The 19206-nt window shown below is 44.5% G+C and overlaps 1 protein-coding gene across 8 annotated transcripts in view; it reads right to left on the bottom strand.

Moving 5' to 3' along the window:
- Positions 1-1276: 1276 nt before the first annotated feature.
- LOC106573427 (C2 domain-containing protein 5) overlaps positions 1277-19206 on the bottom strand; it is a 63988-nt gene continuing 46058 nt past the window's right edge. For 2 of the 8 annotated variants that reach the window (XM_014148467.3, XM_014148474.3), the window contains 18 exons: positions 14217-14331; positions 13879-14052; positions 13485-13676; positions 11789-11975; positions 11504-11668; positions 11364-11408; positions 8473-8613; positions 7547-7610; positions 7399-7460; positions 7211-7309; positions 6995-7084; positions 6782-6854; positions 6536-6628; positions 5908-5943; positions 5495-5626; positions 3184-3380; positions 2851-2997; positions 1277-2552 (listed from right to left, as the gene is read on the bottom strand). In XM_014148467.3, coding sequence (XP_014003942.1) covers positions 2427-2552; positions 2851-2997; positions 3184-3380; positions 5495-5626; positions 5908-5943; positions 6536-6628; positions 6782-6854; positions 6995-7084; positions 7211-7309; positions 7399-7460; positions 7547-7610; positions 8473-8613; positions 11364-11408; positions 11504-11668; positions 11789-11975; positions 13485-13676; positions 13879-14052; positions 14217-14331 — 2138 coding nt within the window. In that variant the 3' untranslated portion in view covers positions 1277-2426. The remainder of the gene's footprint in view (positions 2553-2850; positions 2998-3183; positions 3381-5494; positions 5627-5907; positions 5944-6535; positions 6629-6781; positions 6855-6994; positions 7085-7210; positions 7310-7398; positions 7461-7546; positions 7611-8472; positions 8614-11363; positions 11409-11503; positions 11669-11788; positions 11976-13484; positions 13677-13878; positions 14053-14216; positions 14332-19206) is intronic. The other 6 variants (XM_082962624.1, XM_082962628.1, XM_082962626.1 and 3 more) reach the window with 6 other exon arrangements.

Here is a 19206-nt window from a genome sequence, read left to right on the forward strand (position 1 = left end):
TAAATAAAGGTGAAATATATATATTTTTAAAATTAACTGCCCACAAAATGAGTTGGAAACTGAGCTGCACTTCCTAACCTCCTGCCAATGTATGACCATAATAGACCATTTTCCCCCTCAGATTAAACACTCACAAAGAATTAGAAAACAAATCAAATGTTGATAACTGCCCATATCTATTGGGTGAAATACCATAGTGTGCCATCACAGCAGCTAGATACCACAACAATCATAGCTAACTGGTTAGAAAGCAATGACTGTATGCTAGAAAGCTATCCTAACTAAAATGGGACAGCTAGCTAGATAGCTCATCTGGTATGTGCAGGTAGAGGGAGGCAATGGCGAACATGTAGATGAGAGCCATGCGCCAGAGGAACAGGCGGCGCGGCAGAGTGATACAGCCCATGTCTGCGCTGTGTGGAGCCCTTTACTGGGTGTCTCCTCTCTCTCTGCTCCTGCAACAGGGACCGTCAGTAGGCTACTGTAGCGGGACTGGAAGACAAGCACTGAGATTGAGACCATTCGAATGCGGTGTTCACATGCATACAGACATTTGCGAGTTTCCTAGTTCCGACTTGCATTATTATATCAGTGGTGGAGACACGTCGCTACAGGTGGATGAAAAATGTTCAGGGGGAAAGGAAAAGACTGCCGCATATACGCAGGATAGACACCCTAAACACAGAGTTTCTAAACCCAGAGGCGCAACATCACGAGACTCCCGGGAACACTTGCGAAGAAAACCAGGCCGGGGTCTGGTGTTCGAGAAGTCAACGAGATAAGTGAAACAATTCTTCCTTATTTGTAAATTTTCTCGAAATCTAAAGGCACAACCTAGATTGGAGCCAATGTCTTCAGTAGTTGAACATGTTATCAGTCCAACCCCGTGAAAGTGACACAGATACGTTTTCATTTTAGTCACAAACTATACATCAAAGGCGTGTCTGATTTGACAACCTGCACATGCGCAGTTCGACGCGAGTTAACTGTCGAACTGCGCATAGGCATGAGCTTAGCTAGCCAACATCCCCATGACGTCGCCTACAACTTGATCAGGGATTTATATTGGAGAAGCAGTTTCTGCCCATCTTCATACTGTACTGTCTTAGCCCTAAATCATGTAGCTCTGGTCCTGAGCTTGACGTTATACGTGCGGCCTCAAACACCATGGATCAGAGCTAGGATAACTTGTCTTTTCTCGTTTACAAATGAATCATGATTTCAAAGCAATGTTATCCGCTTTGACATTGAGGCAGGAACAGGCACTGGCAAGCTGTTTTTCACTGTATCAAATGACATTTTATTCATCACATGCCTCGTAAACAACAGGTGTAGACGAACAGTAAAATAGTTACGGGCCCTTCCCAACAATGCAGAGGGAAGGAAAACAGAAATAATAGAAAAGTAGTAACACGTAATAATAAATACACAATGAGTAGCGTTAACGTGTCTATATACATGGGGTACCAGCACCGAGTCGATGTGCAGAGGCAATTGAGGCAGATATGTACGTATAACTAGGAATAAAGGTGACTAGTCAACAGGACTAGTTTAGTTTATTGTGCAGGACTGATCATCTCAGGCAACGAGCAGACAGACAGTCATGGCAATAACAAATACATGCAGACACTAAGCAACACATGTATGTATGTACATTCAAGTCCTACAGCGAAAGAGAGACAGGTTATATTCATTAACAGTAGAACAGATCACTGTACCCTTACTTCTCTTACACCATATAAATCAAACTTCCAGAATTTCATTAGACTTGACGAATATAATTTTACATTATAAAAATACTCAAATCTGATTGTAGCGCACATTTACACAAACAAAAGTGGCATCTAAACAATGAACAAAAATGTGTCATCGCAATTAGTTTGTTTTCCAGCATTTACATGATCGTTAAAGACAGGACAGTTCAGTAGTATGGAGACCTGGAAGGCTGCAGTCATGACAGCCAGGAGGATGGCAGGAGGCTGTCCACAGGGCATGTGTGTTAGCCCAAATATCGTATGACAGACAATTAAAACATTTATTTCTACAATTTAGTTCTCTCTACCATGGCCATCTACAGTAGTGACTACCCTGTACGGAGCGGTCTATTAATGAATACCTTGTCCGCTCTAGCAGGCCGGCTAGTGACTGCTGAGACTGGATGGAGAGTGATAGGTCTATTAGCTGCATAAAGCTTCACCATGTTTTGGAATGTCTATTATAGCAAAACAGAGAGAGAAGTGACAGACTGCCTCTAAATGGCTTCTGTAGAGTATCTCAATGGACAATGAGAGACAATTTCTCCAACTTGTCAACTGCGTGTTTGTTTGCGTGTGTAATTTGTGGGGTCCTACCTAACCTTAAGATGTTCCATCTGTTTAAGGCAGACACAAATCACGATTATTTGGATGGCTAGACTCAAGTGTGTGTCATGTGGTCCCGTCAGCCCCAGTGCTGCTGGTCTGTCTGCTGGTCAACAGAGGGGGTATGGCCTCTTGCTCTGATTCTCTGATGAAGATAACAGCATCACCACTAACATTAATCAGACACTGAGCCTGGAGAGAGAGAGAGAGAGAGAGAGAGAGAGAGAGAGAGAGAGAGAGAGAGAGAGAGAGAGAGAGAGAGAGACCGAGAGGGAGAAACCGAGAGGGAGAGAGAGAGAGAGAGAGAGGAGAGAGAGAGAGAGAGAGAGAGAGAGAGAGAGAGAGAGACCGAGAGGGAGAAACCGAGAGGCAGAGAGAGAGAGGACAGACATGAGGTTCTTTAACCTGTTGGTTCTTTGAGAAAATCGTGTAATGCTATAGGCTTCCAGTTCTTGAACAGAGCAAATTAACAGTGTGTGTGTTTTTGTACCTGGTTCTTGTTGGGGTTTTCCATGAAGACACACTCCTTCATGCTGTATGACACTAAGGCGTTGCCCCCCAGAGCTGCTACATGGGCACGGACCATGGCAAACACCTCCGCTATGAAGGAATGGAGGAAGCCACTTACACCCCCCTCCTAACACACACACACACACACACACACACACACACACACACATGAAATATGCTAACCATTGCAATATCACTGCTATGAGCGAGCAGAGGAACCGACTACGCACACCACAGAAAAATGTAAAAATGCCCTATTCATCTCTGATGACATGTTCAGGAATCTATCACACAAACATCTGTATGCGGGTACCTCTCGTAGTGACGTGGTCTCCCTAATGAAGAACATGTTGATGATTCCCAAGTATTTCACAATGCGCGTCCCGGGAAGGAAGGACAGAGGAGTCATCTTCACCACAGTAACAGGGGCACCGCATGGCAACGACCTGGTGGAGCGTAGCGACCGGGACCGCCCCTCTGGGAGAGGACTGCAGCGCTCTGAAGATGAGACTGGAGGAGGGGTGGTGGGGGGAGAGAAAAGGAGTGAGAGAAAAAAACATAGGAATGGATGGCAATAACAGACTCCGGCTTTAGATGGCACTACAAAGAATAGCAGACATGATGGGCTATGAGCTGGAAGAAAATGGATGTAGAGTGTGTGGAATTTGAATATGAACTATAAGCGATGTGTGTATGTGAGCATCTGTGCGCAGTAGGGCAGCATAGTGACAGTATAATCACAATGATGAAAGCGTAAGCTGCCAGGCAGTGACAGACAAACAGCCATAACACTGGCCAGGCCTGAGCCACGTGTGTGCGTGTGTCTGTATTTACAGTGCCCTCAGAAAATATTCATACCACTTAACTTATTCCACATTTTGTTGTTATAGCCAGATTCAAAACTTATTAAATACAACAAAAAAATCACCCATCTACACACAATACCCCATAATTTGCAAATGTATTGAAAAATATATACAGAAATCTAATTTGCATAAGTATTCACATCCCTTTGCTATGACACTCCAAATTGAGCTTAAGTGCATCCAATTTCCTTTGATCATCCTTGAGATTTCACTACAACTTGATTGGAGTCCACCTGTGGCCAATTCAATTGTTTAGACATGATTTAGAAACAAACACTATATAAGGTCCCACAGTTGACAGCGCACGTCAGAGCAGAAACTATACCATGAAGTCCAAGGAACTGTCCGTAGATCTCCGAGATATATGCCTCATCACAAATCTATCTGGGGAAGGGTATAAAACAATTTCTAGAGTGTTGAAAGTTTCCAAGAGCACAGTGGTCTCCATAGTTGAGAAATGGAAAAGCAGGAACAACGAATGGAGCCAAATACAGGCAAATCCTTGAGAACCTGCTTCAGAGTGAAAACGACCTTGGAATGTAAATCTTCGCCCCAGTCTAACAGGACAGTGACCACAAGCATACAGCCAAAGCAATGCTACAATGGCTTCAGAACAAGAATGTGAAAGTCGTTGAGTGGCTCAGCCAAAGCCCAGACTTGAATCACATTGAAAATCTGTGGAGACTTGAAGATTGCTGTTCACCGCCACTCTCCATCTAACTTATGAGCGCTTGAGAAAATCTGTAAGGAAGAATGGGATAAAATTCCCAAATTCAGATGTGCAAAGCTGATCCAGACATACCCAAGACGAATCAAAGCTGTAATCGCCACCAAAGGTGCTTCTACAAAGTATTGACTCAGGGGTGTGAATACTTATGTAAATTAGATATTTCTATGTAAATTAGATATTTCTGTATTTTATTTTCAATACCTTTGCTAAAATTTCTGAAAACATGTTTTCACCATGTCATTATGGGGTATTGTGTGTAGATGAATGAGTGGGGGAAAAATAATTTAATACATTTTGAATTCAGGCTGTAACAAAATTTGAAATAAGCCAAGGGGTATGAATACTTTCTGAAGGCACTGTACCTGTGTGTGGGTGTGAGAGAGTCCCTATGTGAGTTTGTTTGAATTAGCGTGTGTGTGTGTATGATCGATACAGAACAGAAACAGAAGGCAGTCTGCTAAGCAGAATGATTGAAACAAGCCAGAGTGTGAAAGATGTTCCATCTTGTAACATAGTGAATGATGCTTCAATCAGACCAGGAACCTTCACAGACAATTTGAACAACATTAAGTCTGCATCTCAAATCACTCCCCAGTTAGTGCATTACACAGGGATCTGCCATATGGCTCTGATCCAAAGTAGTGCATTATAAAGGGGATACAGTGTGATTTGAGATGTGTTGTGAAATTTTAACCCAGTTAATTATGCTCAGTTATTATCAGTTTATGAAACAGTTTATTTACGTAGTGCAGAAATATCAAACTGCATTTCCCCCAGTCACCAGCTTTAGTGAGACATTTTAAGTGCGTTTTAAGCATGTTTTAAGATACTCTGATGTTTACTTCCTCCATGTCAGTCACTATTGTGACAGAGTCAGAGGTTATACACTGGCTGTTAGTTGGCTATCCCTCTGAGGGGCGGGGCTTCAACTTTCACACTCTAGCTAATCAGCTGGTGCATGATCTGAGACTCTCCACCCCCCAGCGGCATGCGGGGAGAGATGTGTATATTTGTGTATGTGTGTGTACCAGAATGTGCTAGCAACTGTGTCCTCCTACTTGTCTTAACTGATCCTCGTCTTATGGTGTGAGCTTTCAGCCTAAGCAGCTCTAGCCAGGTGCTGCATCTGTCTGCAAAGGAACCGTAATCAACCGAGGGAGCTGGAGAAAAATACACACACACACCACATACATGCACGCACACACAGACCCCACGTACACACACAGAGAGAACACAACATCCACACCGCATACATGCGCAAGTGCACACACACACACACCGAAAACCGCATACACACATGACATAACATAATACAGACACACATAAAGAAAAGAACACGGGACAAAATAAAAAATGTAAGGATGAGAACTTAAAACAGGACCGTGGTAGCCATGGCAGCAGGGAGGGGGTGGGATGGGGTGGGGTGTGGGGGGGAGCTTACCTCGAGACGAGTGGACCATGGCACTCTCAGGAACACCTGTCCCCACACACACACACACACACACACACACACACACACACACACACACACAACATGATCCACTCTTCAGTCCTCAGCATGATACAACACACAGTATCTCAATACCTTACAGACAGACGCTTCCTTTCCTACGTTCTATTCCCTAGTCATACTACCTGGTCCTATACCCACATCTTGTTCCCTAGTCCTAAATCCCATCTCCTAGTCTTGGTTGATGTGGAGGTGGTGGAGGGCAGCCATTTTAGTTTAACCCCTCCTCTCTCTCCAGACCAATGATGAGCAGGATTGTTTCTCTTCTAGACATACAGACAGGGCTGCAGGTCTAAAATACCTGAGAGAAGATTTACCTGGGTATACTGTTACAGCATTTACCTGGTGATACAGTCTCAGGTGGTAAATTCACATTTAACACAACCACCACAGAACACACTGAAAAAGAACACTATGGTTAAGGGAGCTTCAAGGGTGAGAGATTACAGGCATTTAGGGGATTTCTGATGTTTTGTCTGCTAAGGGATGGTTATTGGAGGTTAAAGGTTAGGCGGTTGTTAGTGGTTAAGATTATAAGGGGTAAGGTGTGGTGGTGTACCAGAAGGTTTGGCTGTAGGCTGGTTGTTGGAGATGGTTGACTCTCCACACAGCTCCATAGAAAACTGGAGCTGCTCCTCATTCTCACCACTCCCTGGAAAACAAACAAACACACAGAGTTCAATCTCTTTCCCCCCTCAACCCACCCGAGTATACCAACTCCAGTAGAGGGTCTTATCTCTCCAGCTCGCCATAACTCCAGAACTTTATCTCTAAGCCTTGACATATAGGCTTTCAGAATACTGACCCCTGGTGAGAGCCTTGTCTGCTGCCTGCTGAGTCTCCTTGTCAAAACTCATGGCTACGGCTGTCACCGCCACCTGGAGGGGAGAGGGGATGTGAGAAAATGAAACTCTTTTTACCTTGTTGCTATCATTTAATGACATAAATGTAAGATAAAAATACTGACCAAATACTGACAAGATAGGAGAGGTGTGCTCAGGTATGCATGTCCTCTCACCTGTATGAGTTCTTCTTCTGGTACGGCTACAGTGAAGTTGAGATGGCAAAGACAGCAGGGGATCATGGAACGCAGCTTAAAGTATAGACTCTACACACACACAGACAAATGCAAAGCAGACAGTTCAATTTAATATGGAAGTTATATATTAAGTAGATTAAGTAAGAGGAACACCAACGCTTAACCCGTGCTTCCCTCTTGTGTGTATGGTCTTACTTTGAGCAAATTCTCACAGAGGTCAGTGAAGATCTTGTTGAGGCCCTGGTTGGTCAGATTGGCATTACTGAGTCTGTAGACCCGGACAGATGTAAACATCTTGGGAGGAACGGAAGAGAATGAGTAAGATATTATAAATCGCAAAATAAGTAGTAGTAGTCGTCGTCGTTGTAGTGTGTGAGTCTGACCTGTAGTCCTGAAGTCCAGTTGTGAATCCCAGGCATGACCTCCGTGTTACAGCTGTAGAACCCTGGAGACAGACAGACGGATGGACGAACATGGTGAAAGAGCAGAGTTTAATAGAAAATATAATTTCTAATAGAACAGTGTGTATACCTGCAGGTATGGGGGCATCAGTAAGTAGGGATTGGATGTCCTCTACTGCATCAGTGTCATCAATCTGAAGACAGAAGAAATGCATTAACACACCACATCCTATACTATGCCCACACACTACAATTTACACATCCAACATAACAACCCCCCTACAGTACACACACACCCCCCCCTACAGTACACACACACACACACACACACACCCTACAGTACCCACCCTACAGTACACACACACCCACCCTACAGTACACACACACACACACACCCTACAGTACCCACCCTACAGTACACACACACCCTACAGTACACACACACCCACCCACCCTACAGTACACACCCACCCACCCACCCACTCTACAGTACCCACCCACCCTACAGTACCCACCCAACAGTTCACACACACACCCACCCTACAGTACCCACCCTACAGTACACACACACCCCCTACAGTACACGTACACACACACCCCCTACAGTACACGTACACACACACACACACACACACACACACACACACACACACACACACACACACACACACACACACACACACACACGCCCTACAGTACACACCCGCCCTACAGTACACACCCACCCTACAATACACACACCCACCCACCCACCCTACAGTACCCACCCTACAGTACACACACACCCCCTACAGTACACGTACACACCCGCCCTACAGTACACGTACACACCCTACAGTACACACACACCCACCCTACAGTACACACACCCTACAGTACACACACACCCACCCTACAGTACCCCCCCTACAGTACACACCCACCCACCCTACAGTACACACCCTACAGTACACCCACCCTACAGTTAACACACACCCACCCTACAGTACCCACCCTACAGTACACACACCCTACAATACACACACCCTACAGTAGAGGACACCCAGCCAGCCATACCTCCAGTACAAAGGCATCCTTCTTGCCGTGGGACAGGTCTAGTTCGGACAGCTCATCTGAACTCTCAGAGGTAGACCTGAACAGTCTGCTGGACCGCTGTCTGTCAGGGATAGGAGACCCCACCACCTCCTCTATACACTCCTACAACAACAGCAATAAAAACAACACAACAATAGGTGTGTGTGTGGCTCCGACCAACCCTGTCCGGGATGTGAGCCACTGAGTTAGTCACAGTCCCATAGCAACACCATCAGTCCAAACCACACAATAAGTAGCTACTTCCATATCACATCCAATTCACCCACACCCAAGAAGGCGCTATTACTAGAGTAAGTTTTTATATTAGTTAATAGCACACACAACAATTAGGTGGAGGGAGGAAAAGTGAGAAGACTCTTCAGGGGTTGGGTTAACACAGCATTTAGCTTTCTTCACTCAGAAAAGTTTTGATAAAATATCTTGCTGCGTTTTGTAAATGCAGATCTAAAATGCTTCTTATTGTAAATTCTGCTTCAGTCAGGGTTCACTCCAAATCATCAATGGAAAAGGACAAATTTCATGCTTTAGTTTCACTTCTCCACTCGGATGAAATATCTTTGCTCTAGTCATTGGATCACCAGACAGAGCTCTGACTGGTGTAGGTTACTTTTCCCAAGTACTTTCCTCCGGTGTAGTTTTTCTCCAGTAATAAGTCAAAATGCAAACAAAACATTAGGAAATGTAGCTGGCTACATTCATTCTGTGATAAACATTACAAATATGATGGCCATGCATCGTTTTTGCTAAAAGAAAATACCTTGCTTTTGAATTGTAAGCTAATATACATGTGAGGATGCTAGCCAAATAGCATTGCACTGCTGTTGTCATCTGATGAAAACTATTTTCTGCCATATCTGTTGCACTAATGTATTTTGTGTTAAGAAAAACTATAGCCCCTTGAATATGCATGAGCATACTAGCTGTGTTCTTGAGTGTACTATCATATAACTCTGATTCTAGACTGTACTTAGAGTTGTGATTCTAGAGTGTATGCATTTCCGTAGCTCTGTGATTCTGGACTGTACTCATACAGCTGTAATTGTAGGACTACTCATATTGTGATTCTAGAGTATTGTACTCATATAGGTTTAATTCTTGAAAGGCTGTAGTTCTCATACAGAGCTGTGATTCCAGAGTATTGTACTCATACAGTGAGGGGAAAAAGTATTTGATCCCCTGCTGATTTTGTACGTTTGCCCACTGACAAAGAAATGATCAGTCTATACTTTTAATGGTAGGTTTATTTGAACAGTGAGAGACAGAACAACAGAAAAATCCAGAAAAACGCATGTCAAAAATGTTATAAATTGATTTGCATTTTAATGAGGGAAATAAGTATTTGACCCCCTCTCAATCAGAAAGATTTCTGGCTCCCAGCTGTCTTTTATACAGGTAATGAGCTGAGATTAGGAGCTTGTTACCTGTAAAAAAGACACCTGTCCACAGAAGCAAGCAATCAATCAGATTCCAAACTCTCCACCATGGCCAAGACCAAAGAGCTCTCCAAGGATGTCAGGGACAAGATTGTAGACCTACACAAGGCTGGAATGGGCTACAAGACCATCGCCAAGCAGCTTGGTGAGAAGGTGACAACAGGTGGTGCAATTATTCGCAAATGGAAGAAACACAAAAGAACTGTCAATCTCCCTCGGCCTGTGGCTCCATGCAAGATCTCCCCTCGTGGAGTTGCAATGATCATGAGAACGGTGAGGAATCAGCCCAGAACTACACGGGAGGATCTTGTCAATGATCTCAAGGCAGCTGGGACCATAGTCAAAAAGAAAACAATTGGTAACACACTACGCCGTGAAGGACTGAAATCCTGCAGCGCCCACAAGGTCCCCCTGCTCAAGAAAGCACATATACATGCCCATCTGAAGTTTGCCAATGAACATCTGAATGATTCAGAGGACAACTGGGTGAAAGTGTTGTGGTCAGATGAGACCAAAATGGAGCTCTTTGGCATCAACTCAACTCACCGTGTTTGGAGGAGGAGGAATGCTGCCTATGACCCCAAGAACACCATCCCCACAGTCAAACATGGAGGTGGAAACATTACGTTTGGCTGTGTTTTTCTGCTAAGGGGACAGGACAACTTCACCGCATCAAAGGGACGATGGACGGGGCCATGTACCGTCAAATCTTGGGTGAGAACCTCCTTCCCTCAGCCAGGGCATTGAAAATGGGTCGTGGATGGGTATTCCAGCATGACAATGACCCAAAACACACGGCCAAGGCAACAAAGGAGTGGCTCAAGAAGAAGCACATTAAGGTCCTGGAGTGGCCTAGCCAGTCTCCAGACCTTAATCCCATAGAAAATCTGTGGAGGGAGCTGAAGGTTCGAGTTGCCAAACGTCAGCCTCGAAACCTTAATGACTTGGAGAAGATCTGCAAAGAGGAGTGGGACAAAATCCCTCCTGAGATGTGTGCAAACCTGGTGGCCAACTACAAGAAACATCTGACCTCTGTGATTGCCAACAAGGGTTTTGCCACCAAGTACTAAGTCATGTTTTGCAGAGGGGTCAAATACTTATTTCCCTCATTAAAATGCAAATCAATTTATAACATTTTTGACATGCGTTTTTCTGGATTTTTTTGTTGTTGTTCTGTCTCTCACTGTTCAAATAAACCTACCATTAAAAGTATAGACTGATCATTTCTTTGTCAGTGGGCAAACGTACAAAATCAGCAGGGGATCAAATACTTTTTTCCCCTCACTGTATAGAGGTTTAATTCTTGAAAGTCTGTAGTTCTCATACAGAGCTGTGATTCTAGAGGGTGTTGTACTCATACAGAGTTGATTAATAGACAGGGTAGTGTGGCATGCATCACTAATTGGGCATGCTCAGTACCGTATTCAGGCCGGTGAATGCCTCAGGGTCCAACGTAAATAACTTCTTAACAACCAGAGAAAGACAGGATATAACTATCACTTTCATATTTACACAGAATTACAACTACACACATATGGCTGTGTGTGCGTGTTTCTCACCGGGGGGTGTATGTTGTAGAGCTCCTTGTTCTTGGCGATGGTGTCATCGATGCGTTTCTGCATGGTGGAGATGTGCTGGTCGTAGCTCAGGTCACTGGGGGTCTTACCAGCTATCTGGATACCACCTGGAGCTGGCAGTGCTGACAGGTACACCCCCGTTGCAGACTGGACACACACACGTCAAAGAGAGGGATACACACAACACACACACGTCAGATACACACCTTGTAGAAGACTGGAGGAGAGGTAGGCACGCACGCCACCACCACACACACACAGACTTACAGCTAGTCCCAGGAGCATGTTTTCTCCCACACTGATCTGAATGCGGAGTCCAAACAGAGCATTCATGGAGCGCAGTTTGAGTTTGTTCATCAGCTGTGTGTGGAGCTCATACTCCATGAAGGGGAGGAGGTTAGAGATGGAAGTAGCATTCACCTCCCCTTGGGCCTTCTTCTTCGTACGACACAACCTGCAATATAACACAATTTTACACACCTCCCTGGGCCACCTTCCTCATACGAAACAACATAATAAACTCTGGAAAAAAAGAAACGTCCCCTTTTCAGGACCCTGTCTTTCAAAGATAATTCGGAAAAATCCAAATAACTTCACAGATCTTCATTGTAAAGGGTTTAAACACGGTTTCCCATGCTTTCCAAACAATTAATGAACATGCACCTCTAGAACGGTCGTTAAAACACTAACAGCTTACAGACGGTAGGCAATTCAGGTCACAGTTATGAAAATTCAGGACACTAAAGAGGCCTTTCTACTGACTCTGAAAAACACAAAAAGAAAAGATCCCCATGGTCCCTTCTCATCTGCATGAATGTGCCTTAGGCATGCTGCAAGGAGGCATGAGGACTGCAGATGTGGCCAGGGCAATAAATTGCAATGTCCGTACTGTGAGACGCCTAAGACAGCGCTACAGGGACAGCTGATCATCCTCGCAGTGGCAGACCACGTGTAACAATACCTGCACAGGATCGGTACATCCGAACATCACACCTGCGGGACAGGTACAGGATGGCAACAACAACTGACCAAGTTACACCAGGAACGCACAATCCCTCCATCAGTGCTCAGACTGTCCGCAATAGGCTGAGAGAGGCTGGACTGAGGGCTTGTAGGCCTGTTCTAAGGCAGGTCCTCACCAGATATCACCGGCAACAACATCACCTATGGGCACAAACCCACCGTCGCTGGACCAGACAGGACTGTCAAAAAGTGCTCTTCACTGACGAGTCGCGGTTTTGTCTCACCAGGGGTGATGGTCAGATTCGCGTTTATTGCCGAAGGAATGAGTGTTACACCGAGGCCTGTACTCTGGAGCGGGATCGATTTGGAGGTATAGGGTCCGTCATGGTCTGGGACAGTGTGCCACAGCATCATCGGACTAAGCTTGTTGTCATTGCAGGCAATCTCAACGCTGTGCATTACAGGGAAGATATCCTCCTCCCTCATGTGGTACCCTTCCTGCAAGACAGGAATGTCAGTGTTCTGCCATGGCCAGTGAAGAGCCTGGATCTCAATCCCATTGAGCAAGTCTGGGACCTGTTGGATCAGAGGGTGAGGGCTAGGGCCATTCCCCCCAGAAATGTCCGGGAACTTGCAGGTGCCTTGGTGGAAGTGGGGTAACATCTCACAGCAAGAACTGGCAAATCTGGTGCAGTCCACGAGGAGGAGATGCACTGCAGTACTTAATGCAACTGGTGGCCACACCAGATACTGACTGTTACTTTTACATTTTGACCCCCCCTTTGTTCAGGGACACATTATTCCATTTTTGTTAGTCACATGTCTGTGAAACTTGTTCAGTTTATGTCTCAGTTGTTGAATCTTGTTATGTTCATACAAATATTTACACATGTTAAGTTTGCTGAAAATAAACGCAGTTGACAGTGAGAGGACGTTTCTTTTTTTGCTGAGTTTATTACCCACACAGACAGGAAATATGGTGGTAGTGTGTGTATGTTACCTAGCCTGTATGAGGCAGCCCTTCCCAGTAACCTCAGCCTCAGCAGGTAGGTCTATGGTAGTAAAGAGCACATCAGGGACCTTCTGTCTCCTACAGTGGTAGCAGTATGTAAGCTGAGCTGGGAACGGCATGTTGAACTCATCATACGGGATGTGAGCAAACCCGCAGCTAGGGGGCGACGCATCCTCATACCTGGAATACACACACACACGCAGCTCAGAAAGACTGCTAGAACACAATTTTTTTTTATTCAATTAATCCAATTCCTTTATTCAGAACGCCACTCTCCATTTAGAAACAATCAATGACTAGGTTAGTCCAAAACCTCCCGGCCACTCAAATCTTCTCACACCTACACTAACACCCATCCAGCAGTGAGTGTGTGTGTTCCTACCCCAGCCAGGTTGAGCCAACTTCCCCCTCGCCCCTCTCCGACCCCACCATGCCGGGGTGTGGTTGCCGTGATAACCTGTGGTCGCTGCCGCCGGTGTCCAGACAGCCCTCACGCATGAATCTGGGATTCAACATGGCCGCCGTGCCAGATGCAGACAGGATACACACCTCCTCACTGTGGGAACAGGAGGGAGGGGAGAGGGTGGAGAGAGAGAGAGATGGTGGATAACTTTAGATCCACATAACTTTAGATAACTTTCTTTGCCTATAATGCACTAACAGACGTTGAAATACAGTTTTGGTCTTTGTATTGTGTGTGTGCGTGCGCACGCAGTGTACCAGATGCTGGTGCTCTCGCTGTATCCCACCACAGCGTGGCAACCCAGGGCTTTTGCATGAGACTTGATCTCCTGACGAATCTCCTCCCACCACGCGTCCCTCGTCTCCGGTTCGTCTGCAACACAAACACACATAACGTCATACACAGACACACATACATAGCGACACAGACACACACACTGGCTGGCTACCTGACTGACTGTCTACCAGAAACTAGCGACAGTCAGAAATTAGCTGACTATCAGAAACTAAAACCTATTAGAACTTCTAGAAACTTACTGACCATCAGAGTGGTGACTATTAGAAACTAGAAGTATCGAAACTAGCGATTACCAGAAAATAAGAAGCAACAGAGAATCAACTGACACTTGTTTTTTGCTGATTGTGTTAAAATGGTGCATCATAGCAAGCAGATACCACTAAACCAACTGTCAGTTCATAACACAGTCAACATGATGTCGATGACGATGATGAACATAATGAAGGTGTTTAGTTAGTGTCTGGCCTGTTCTCATCTCATAGCATCATCTCCAGGCCAGCCAATCACAGGAAGACAGGAATGTAGGGTGGCGTCCCAACCCCCTACATCTCCTTAACTTCATTCCCATAATGTATTGTGTTCAGTAGTTCACACCAAAGCTAAAAAAACCAAAAAACTAATAGGAGTATTCTTATTGGACAAGTGCCTTCCTGTTTCAAAACATTATCTACAGTTTTTGAGGCTCCTGAACAAGACCCTGGCCTCACATAAGGCCAGGCAAGGAGGAGAAGAGGCCCTCCTCAGAGCCTTCATCATACTCAAATGAGGGACACCTGGTGGAGGCTGAACCATGGTCCTTAATAACCATGGGTCCACTCTGTACCTCCTGGGACAGGCCACATGCTCAAAGAGAGATAGAGACGATAGAGAGGGAAGAAGGGAGAGAGAAAGAGGAAAACGGAGACACAGGGAGGAAGGAATGACGTGAGATGGATGGATAAATGGCTCAGGCATAACAGACCCAGAGCAGAGCAGGGTCCTCTCTAAAAGAAGCAGCATGTCTCACAGGTACGCTCACATCCACACGCATGGGCAGAGGAGGGCCATATTCATTCATCACAGAGCTTGAAACAACACAGCCCTGTCTCCAACTACACTACCCTCTGTCTCGCACTCCCTCCATTCCTGTACCCCCCTCCATCCTCTTGTCTCTTCCCCCCTCCCAGCATGAATACGGCCCAGTGGATCCAGGGATGATGCACATGCCCAGTCTGTCTCAGTTTTAACCTGGACAGGCTTCTTAGAGGAACATTACTGAAGCACAGGGAGAACGTTAGGGATGCAATGTGTCACACACTGGTGTAGCAGCTTGGGATGGTGGGCTAGCCAAGGGGGAAGGGGGGGGGGGGGGGCTTAGCGCATGCTCAGTACACACACATACACAGACTAGGAGAGAGGAGGATGGCAGCTCAGTGAAAGAAACAGAGCTTTAGTTTAGAGCTTTAACTAGATGCTTGCAGACACCCATATTTGTGTGCCTGGGTGGGTGTGTTTCAGTGAGCTACCATGTCTCCAGTGTGTGAGACCAGTAGAAGGAGGGAGGTACCTGCAGCGACACTATTCCAGTCTAGCAGTTTGTAAGAGCGTGTGTTACCCAACACTGGGCCAGAACAACACACACCATTAGTACAGAAAGAGAGAGGAAAAAGAGAAGATACAAACTACAACACAACAGCACCACAGTAATTGCAAAGACACAGACCACTGAGTCAATACCAGAGTCTAGCAGAGAGAGAGAAAGAGAGAGAAAGAAATCAACAAAGAGAGAGAAGCGAGAACAAGGTAGAGAGAAAAGCAGATATGGTGAGAAGAATGATCAGAGATGCTGTGGAATTAAACAAGCAGGGAGAGAGGTATAGGCTGAAGAGAGAAGAGAAGAGGCATTCACTAGCAGATATCTCTACAGTCTAAGGCAGGGGTATCAAACATACGGAGGGGGACCAATCCGGCCCGCCGGTAGTTTGAGTAATAAAACATTTCTACACACACACACTGAGTATACAAAACATTAAGAACACATGCTCTTTTCATGACATAGACTGACCAGGTAGATCCAGGTGAAGGCTATGATCCCTTACTGATGTCCCTTAATAATGTTCCCTTAAAAGGGTAGAGCGAATGCCTGGTACACTCCGGAATTATCAGAAGTCATTCATAAAAGAAATGATGCCTGGAACACAGGCTTTAGGCCTGGACTGGCAATTTATTAAACTGAGGAATCTTTGTGTAAGACAAATCAGAAAGGCTAAACATGATTATTATGTAACAGCCCTTTCGGATTGTAATGGGAACACGGCTAAATTGTGGAAAACTGTCAAATCCCTGAAGGGTTCTACTTCCTCCACTATGCCGCAAAAAATGAATTTACTTTAAAAAATGCTGTCATTTTATTTCAGCGGGCTCTCTTTTGGAAAGAACTTCTAAGCCTATTCATAATTATATTGGGCTGGATGCTGATAGGGGAAACTTGATGAATGATCAGAGAAATTATAGTCAAAGCTTTTCTTTTAGGCTATTTACTGAAAAAGATGTCCTGGAAGCTTTGCTAGCAATAGAGAAGAAATCCACAGAGTCCGACTAACCGGATCCCGGTCTGCTTAAGTGTGCAGCACCCATCATTGTTGGCTTAATAAACACAATTTCTATTTAACACTGGTATCAGGAAATATTCCAAAAGTATGGAAATCAGCTCGTGCTGCCACTCCATAAGGGCAGGGATTGTAGTGATCTTAATAATTATCACCCCATTTCAAGGCGTCCTTGTCTAGCTGCGATTCTTGAATCCTTGGTAAATTAACAACTTTGATCTTTTTTATCTGAGAAATGTATTTTGAATGTAAATCAGAGTTTAGGCATGGGCATCAGCACTATTACAGCAACCACTTTAGTTATTAATGATCGTTAGTTATTAGTGTCCATGCTTTTGACACTAAAATGAAATGTGCTGCTTTGTTTGTGGACCTGTCAAAAGCTTTTGATACTGTTGATACTGCTATTTCATTGTTATCCTCGATAGGACTGAGCTCTGACGCCTGTTCATGGTTAGCTAGCTAGCGAACCTTACGGATGTAATCCATTTATTTGCATTCTCAGAAACCCTACCTGCGGATTAGCTTTAGCTACCTGCAGATTCATACTACAGCTATGACAATGTTTGTATTGGATGGTGGTCGTATGAGTTGGGATTATGCCGGTTCATTGTTAGCTAGCTAGCTACAGTACATGTCTAAACAAAAAAACACTTAGCCAGATGATTACATGACCCATCAAGTTAGCCAGGTGTATCTGGGGGTGATTACAGCCATCTATTGTATTTCATGAACATGTGTACACATCTAGACAGTAGTGACCCATCCACTTAGCTAGATGTGGCTGGGGTTGGTTATATCATTTCCTTCACATGACCCATCAATTTAGACAAGACTGTCAGGTAATTGTCATTAAATAATTATAAAATATTTTTATCTGGACACTTTATTTTTGATATTGCTACTATGCAAGTAACCATTTCAATGTACTGTTTACACCTTCTGTATCCTGTGCATGTGACAAATCAACTTTTTATTTGATATAGTGTGTGTTTACCAGAGACTAATTTGAAGAAAAACATGACCTGCACCAAAGTCAGATGAGGATATAGGCAAAGGACTAGACACTGTATTTTTACCTGGAGTTTTTCCTTATTGTTAGTTACTACTTTCACCGCTTTTAGTCTTAAAATCTTTGGTTGTTTACTAAACTAATCACTATGTTTAGCAAATGGCCTCACATGTAAATCCTTAAAGAGATGGGAGGGCCTAAGGCTTAAGAGGGTGTGAACAATGCTGAATGGGTGTAGACAAAGAAAGTTCAAGGACATTTTCTCAAAAATGGGTTTACAAGTTTATCAACTTTCAAAGCAGAATTACTTTCCCATTGTTCTTCAACTGCAGTGTATGATATACCATTTTCTAGCTGAGTCTCTACTTTAACCCAATGTGAAAAACACATTTTCAAATTTTACAACATAAGACCGAATCGAGGCGGTCGGTCACATACGCAGATGATACTACTATGTATGCCCAAACTGTGGCCACAAAGCTCGAAGAACAGAATCGTCTAGAATGTAAGTGTATGCTGTAGCATTAAGACTTCCCTTCACTGGAACTATGGGGCCTAGCCAGAACCATGAAAAACAGCCCCAGACCTTTATTCCTCCTCCACCAAACATTACAGTTGGCACTATGCATAGGGGCAGGTAGCGTTCTCCTGGCATCCGCCAAACCCAGAATTGTCCGTCAGATGGTGAAGCATGATTCATCACTCCAGAGAAGGCGTTTCCACTGCTTCAGAGTCCAATGGCGGCGAGTTTTACGCCACTCCAGCTGAAGCTTGGCATTGCGCATGGTGATCTTAGGCTTGTGTGCGGCCATGGAAACCCATTTCATGAAGCTCCTGACGAACAGTTCATGTGCCGACGTTGCTTCCTGAGGCAGTTTGGAACTCGCTAGTGAGTGTTGCAACTAGGGTTGCACATTTTAGGTAATATTCAGAGGTCAAAACTTTCCGTGGGAATTAACGGGAATATATGGGAATGAATATTAATACCATTTAATGTTTTTTTGCATTGGATATATTTACCATATCATATGGAGACATAAACCTTTTACCTTATCATAAGTAGACAATTGCAAATGATTAAATCCTTCCAATAGAAATAAAAAGTATTTAGTTACGAATTGAACTTCAATTAAATTAGTTGACTCTTCACATGGGATGATTTTATTTAAAATAATATATATTTTACCTTTAACTAGGCAAGTCATTTAAGAACAAATTCTTATTTTCAATGACGGCCTAGGAACAGTACCTTGTTAAGGGGCAGAACGACAGATTTTTACCTTGTCAGCTCAGGGATTGGATCTTGCAACTTTTCGGTTACTAGTCCAACGCTCTAACCACTAGGCTACC

This window comes from Salmo salar, chromosome 16 (assembly GCF_965601325.2).
Source record: "Salmo salar chromosome 16, fSalSal1, whole genome shotgun sequence".
Classification (NCBI taxonomy): Eukaryota; Metazoa; Chordata; class Actinopteri; order Salmoniformes; family Salmonidae; genus Salmo; species Salmo salar.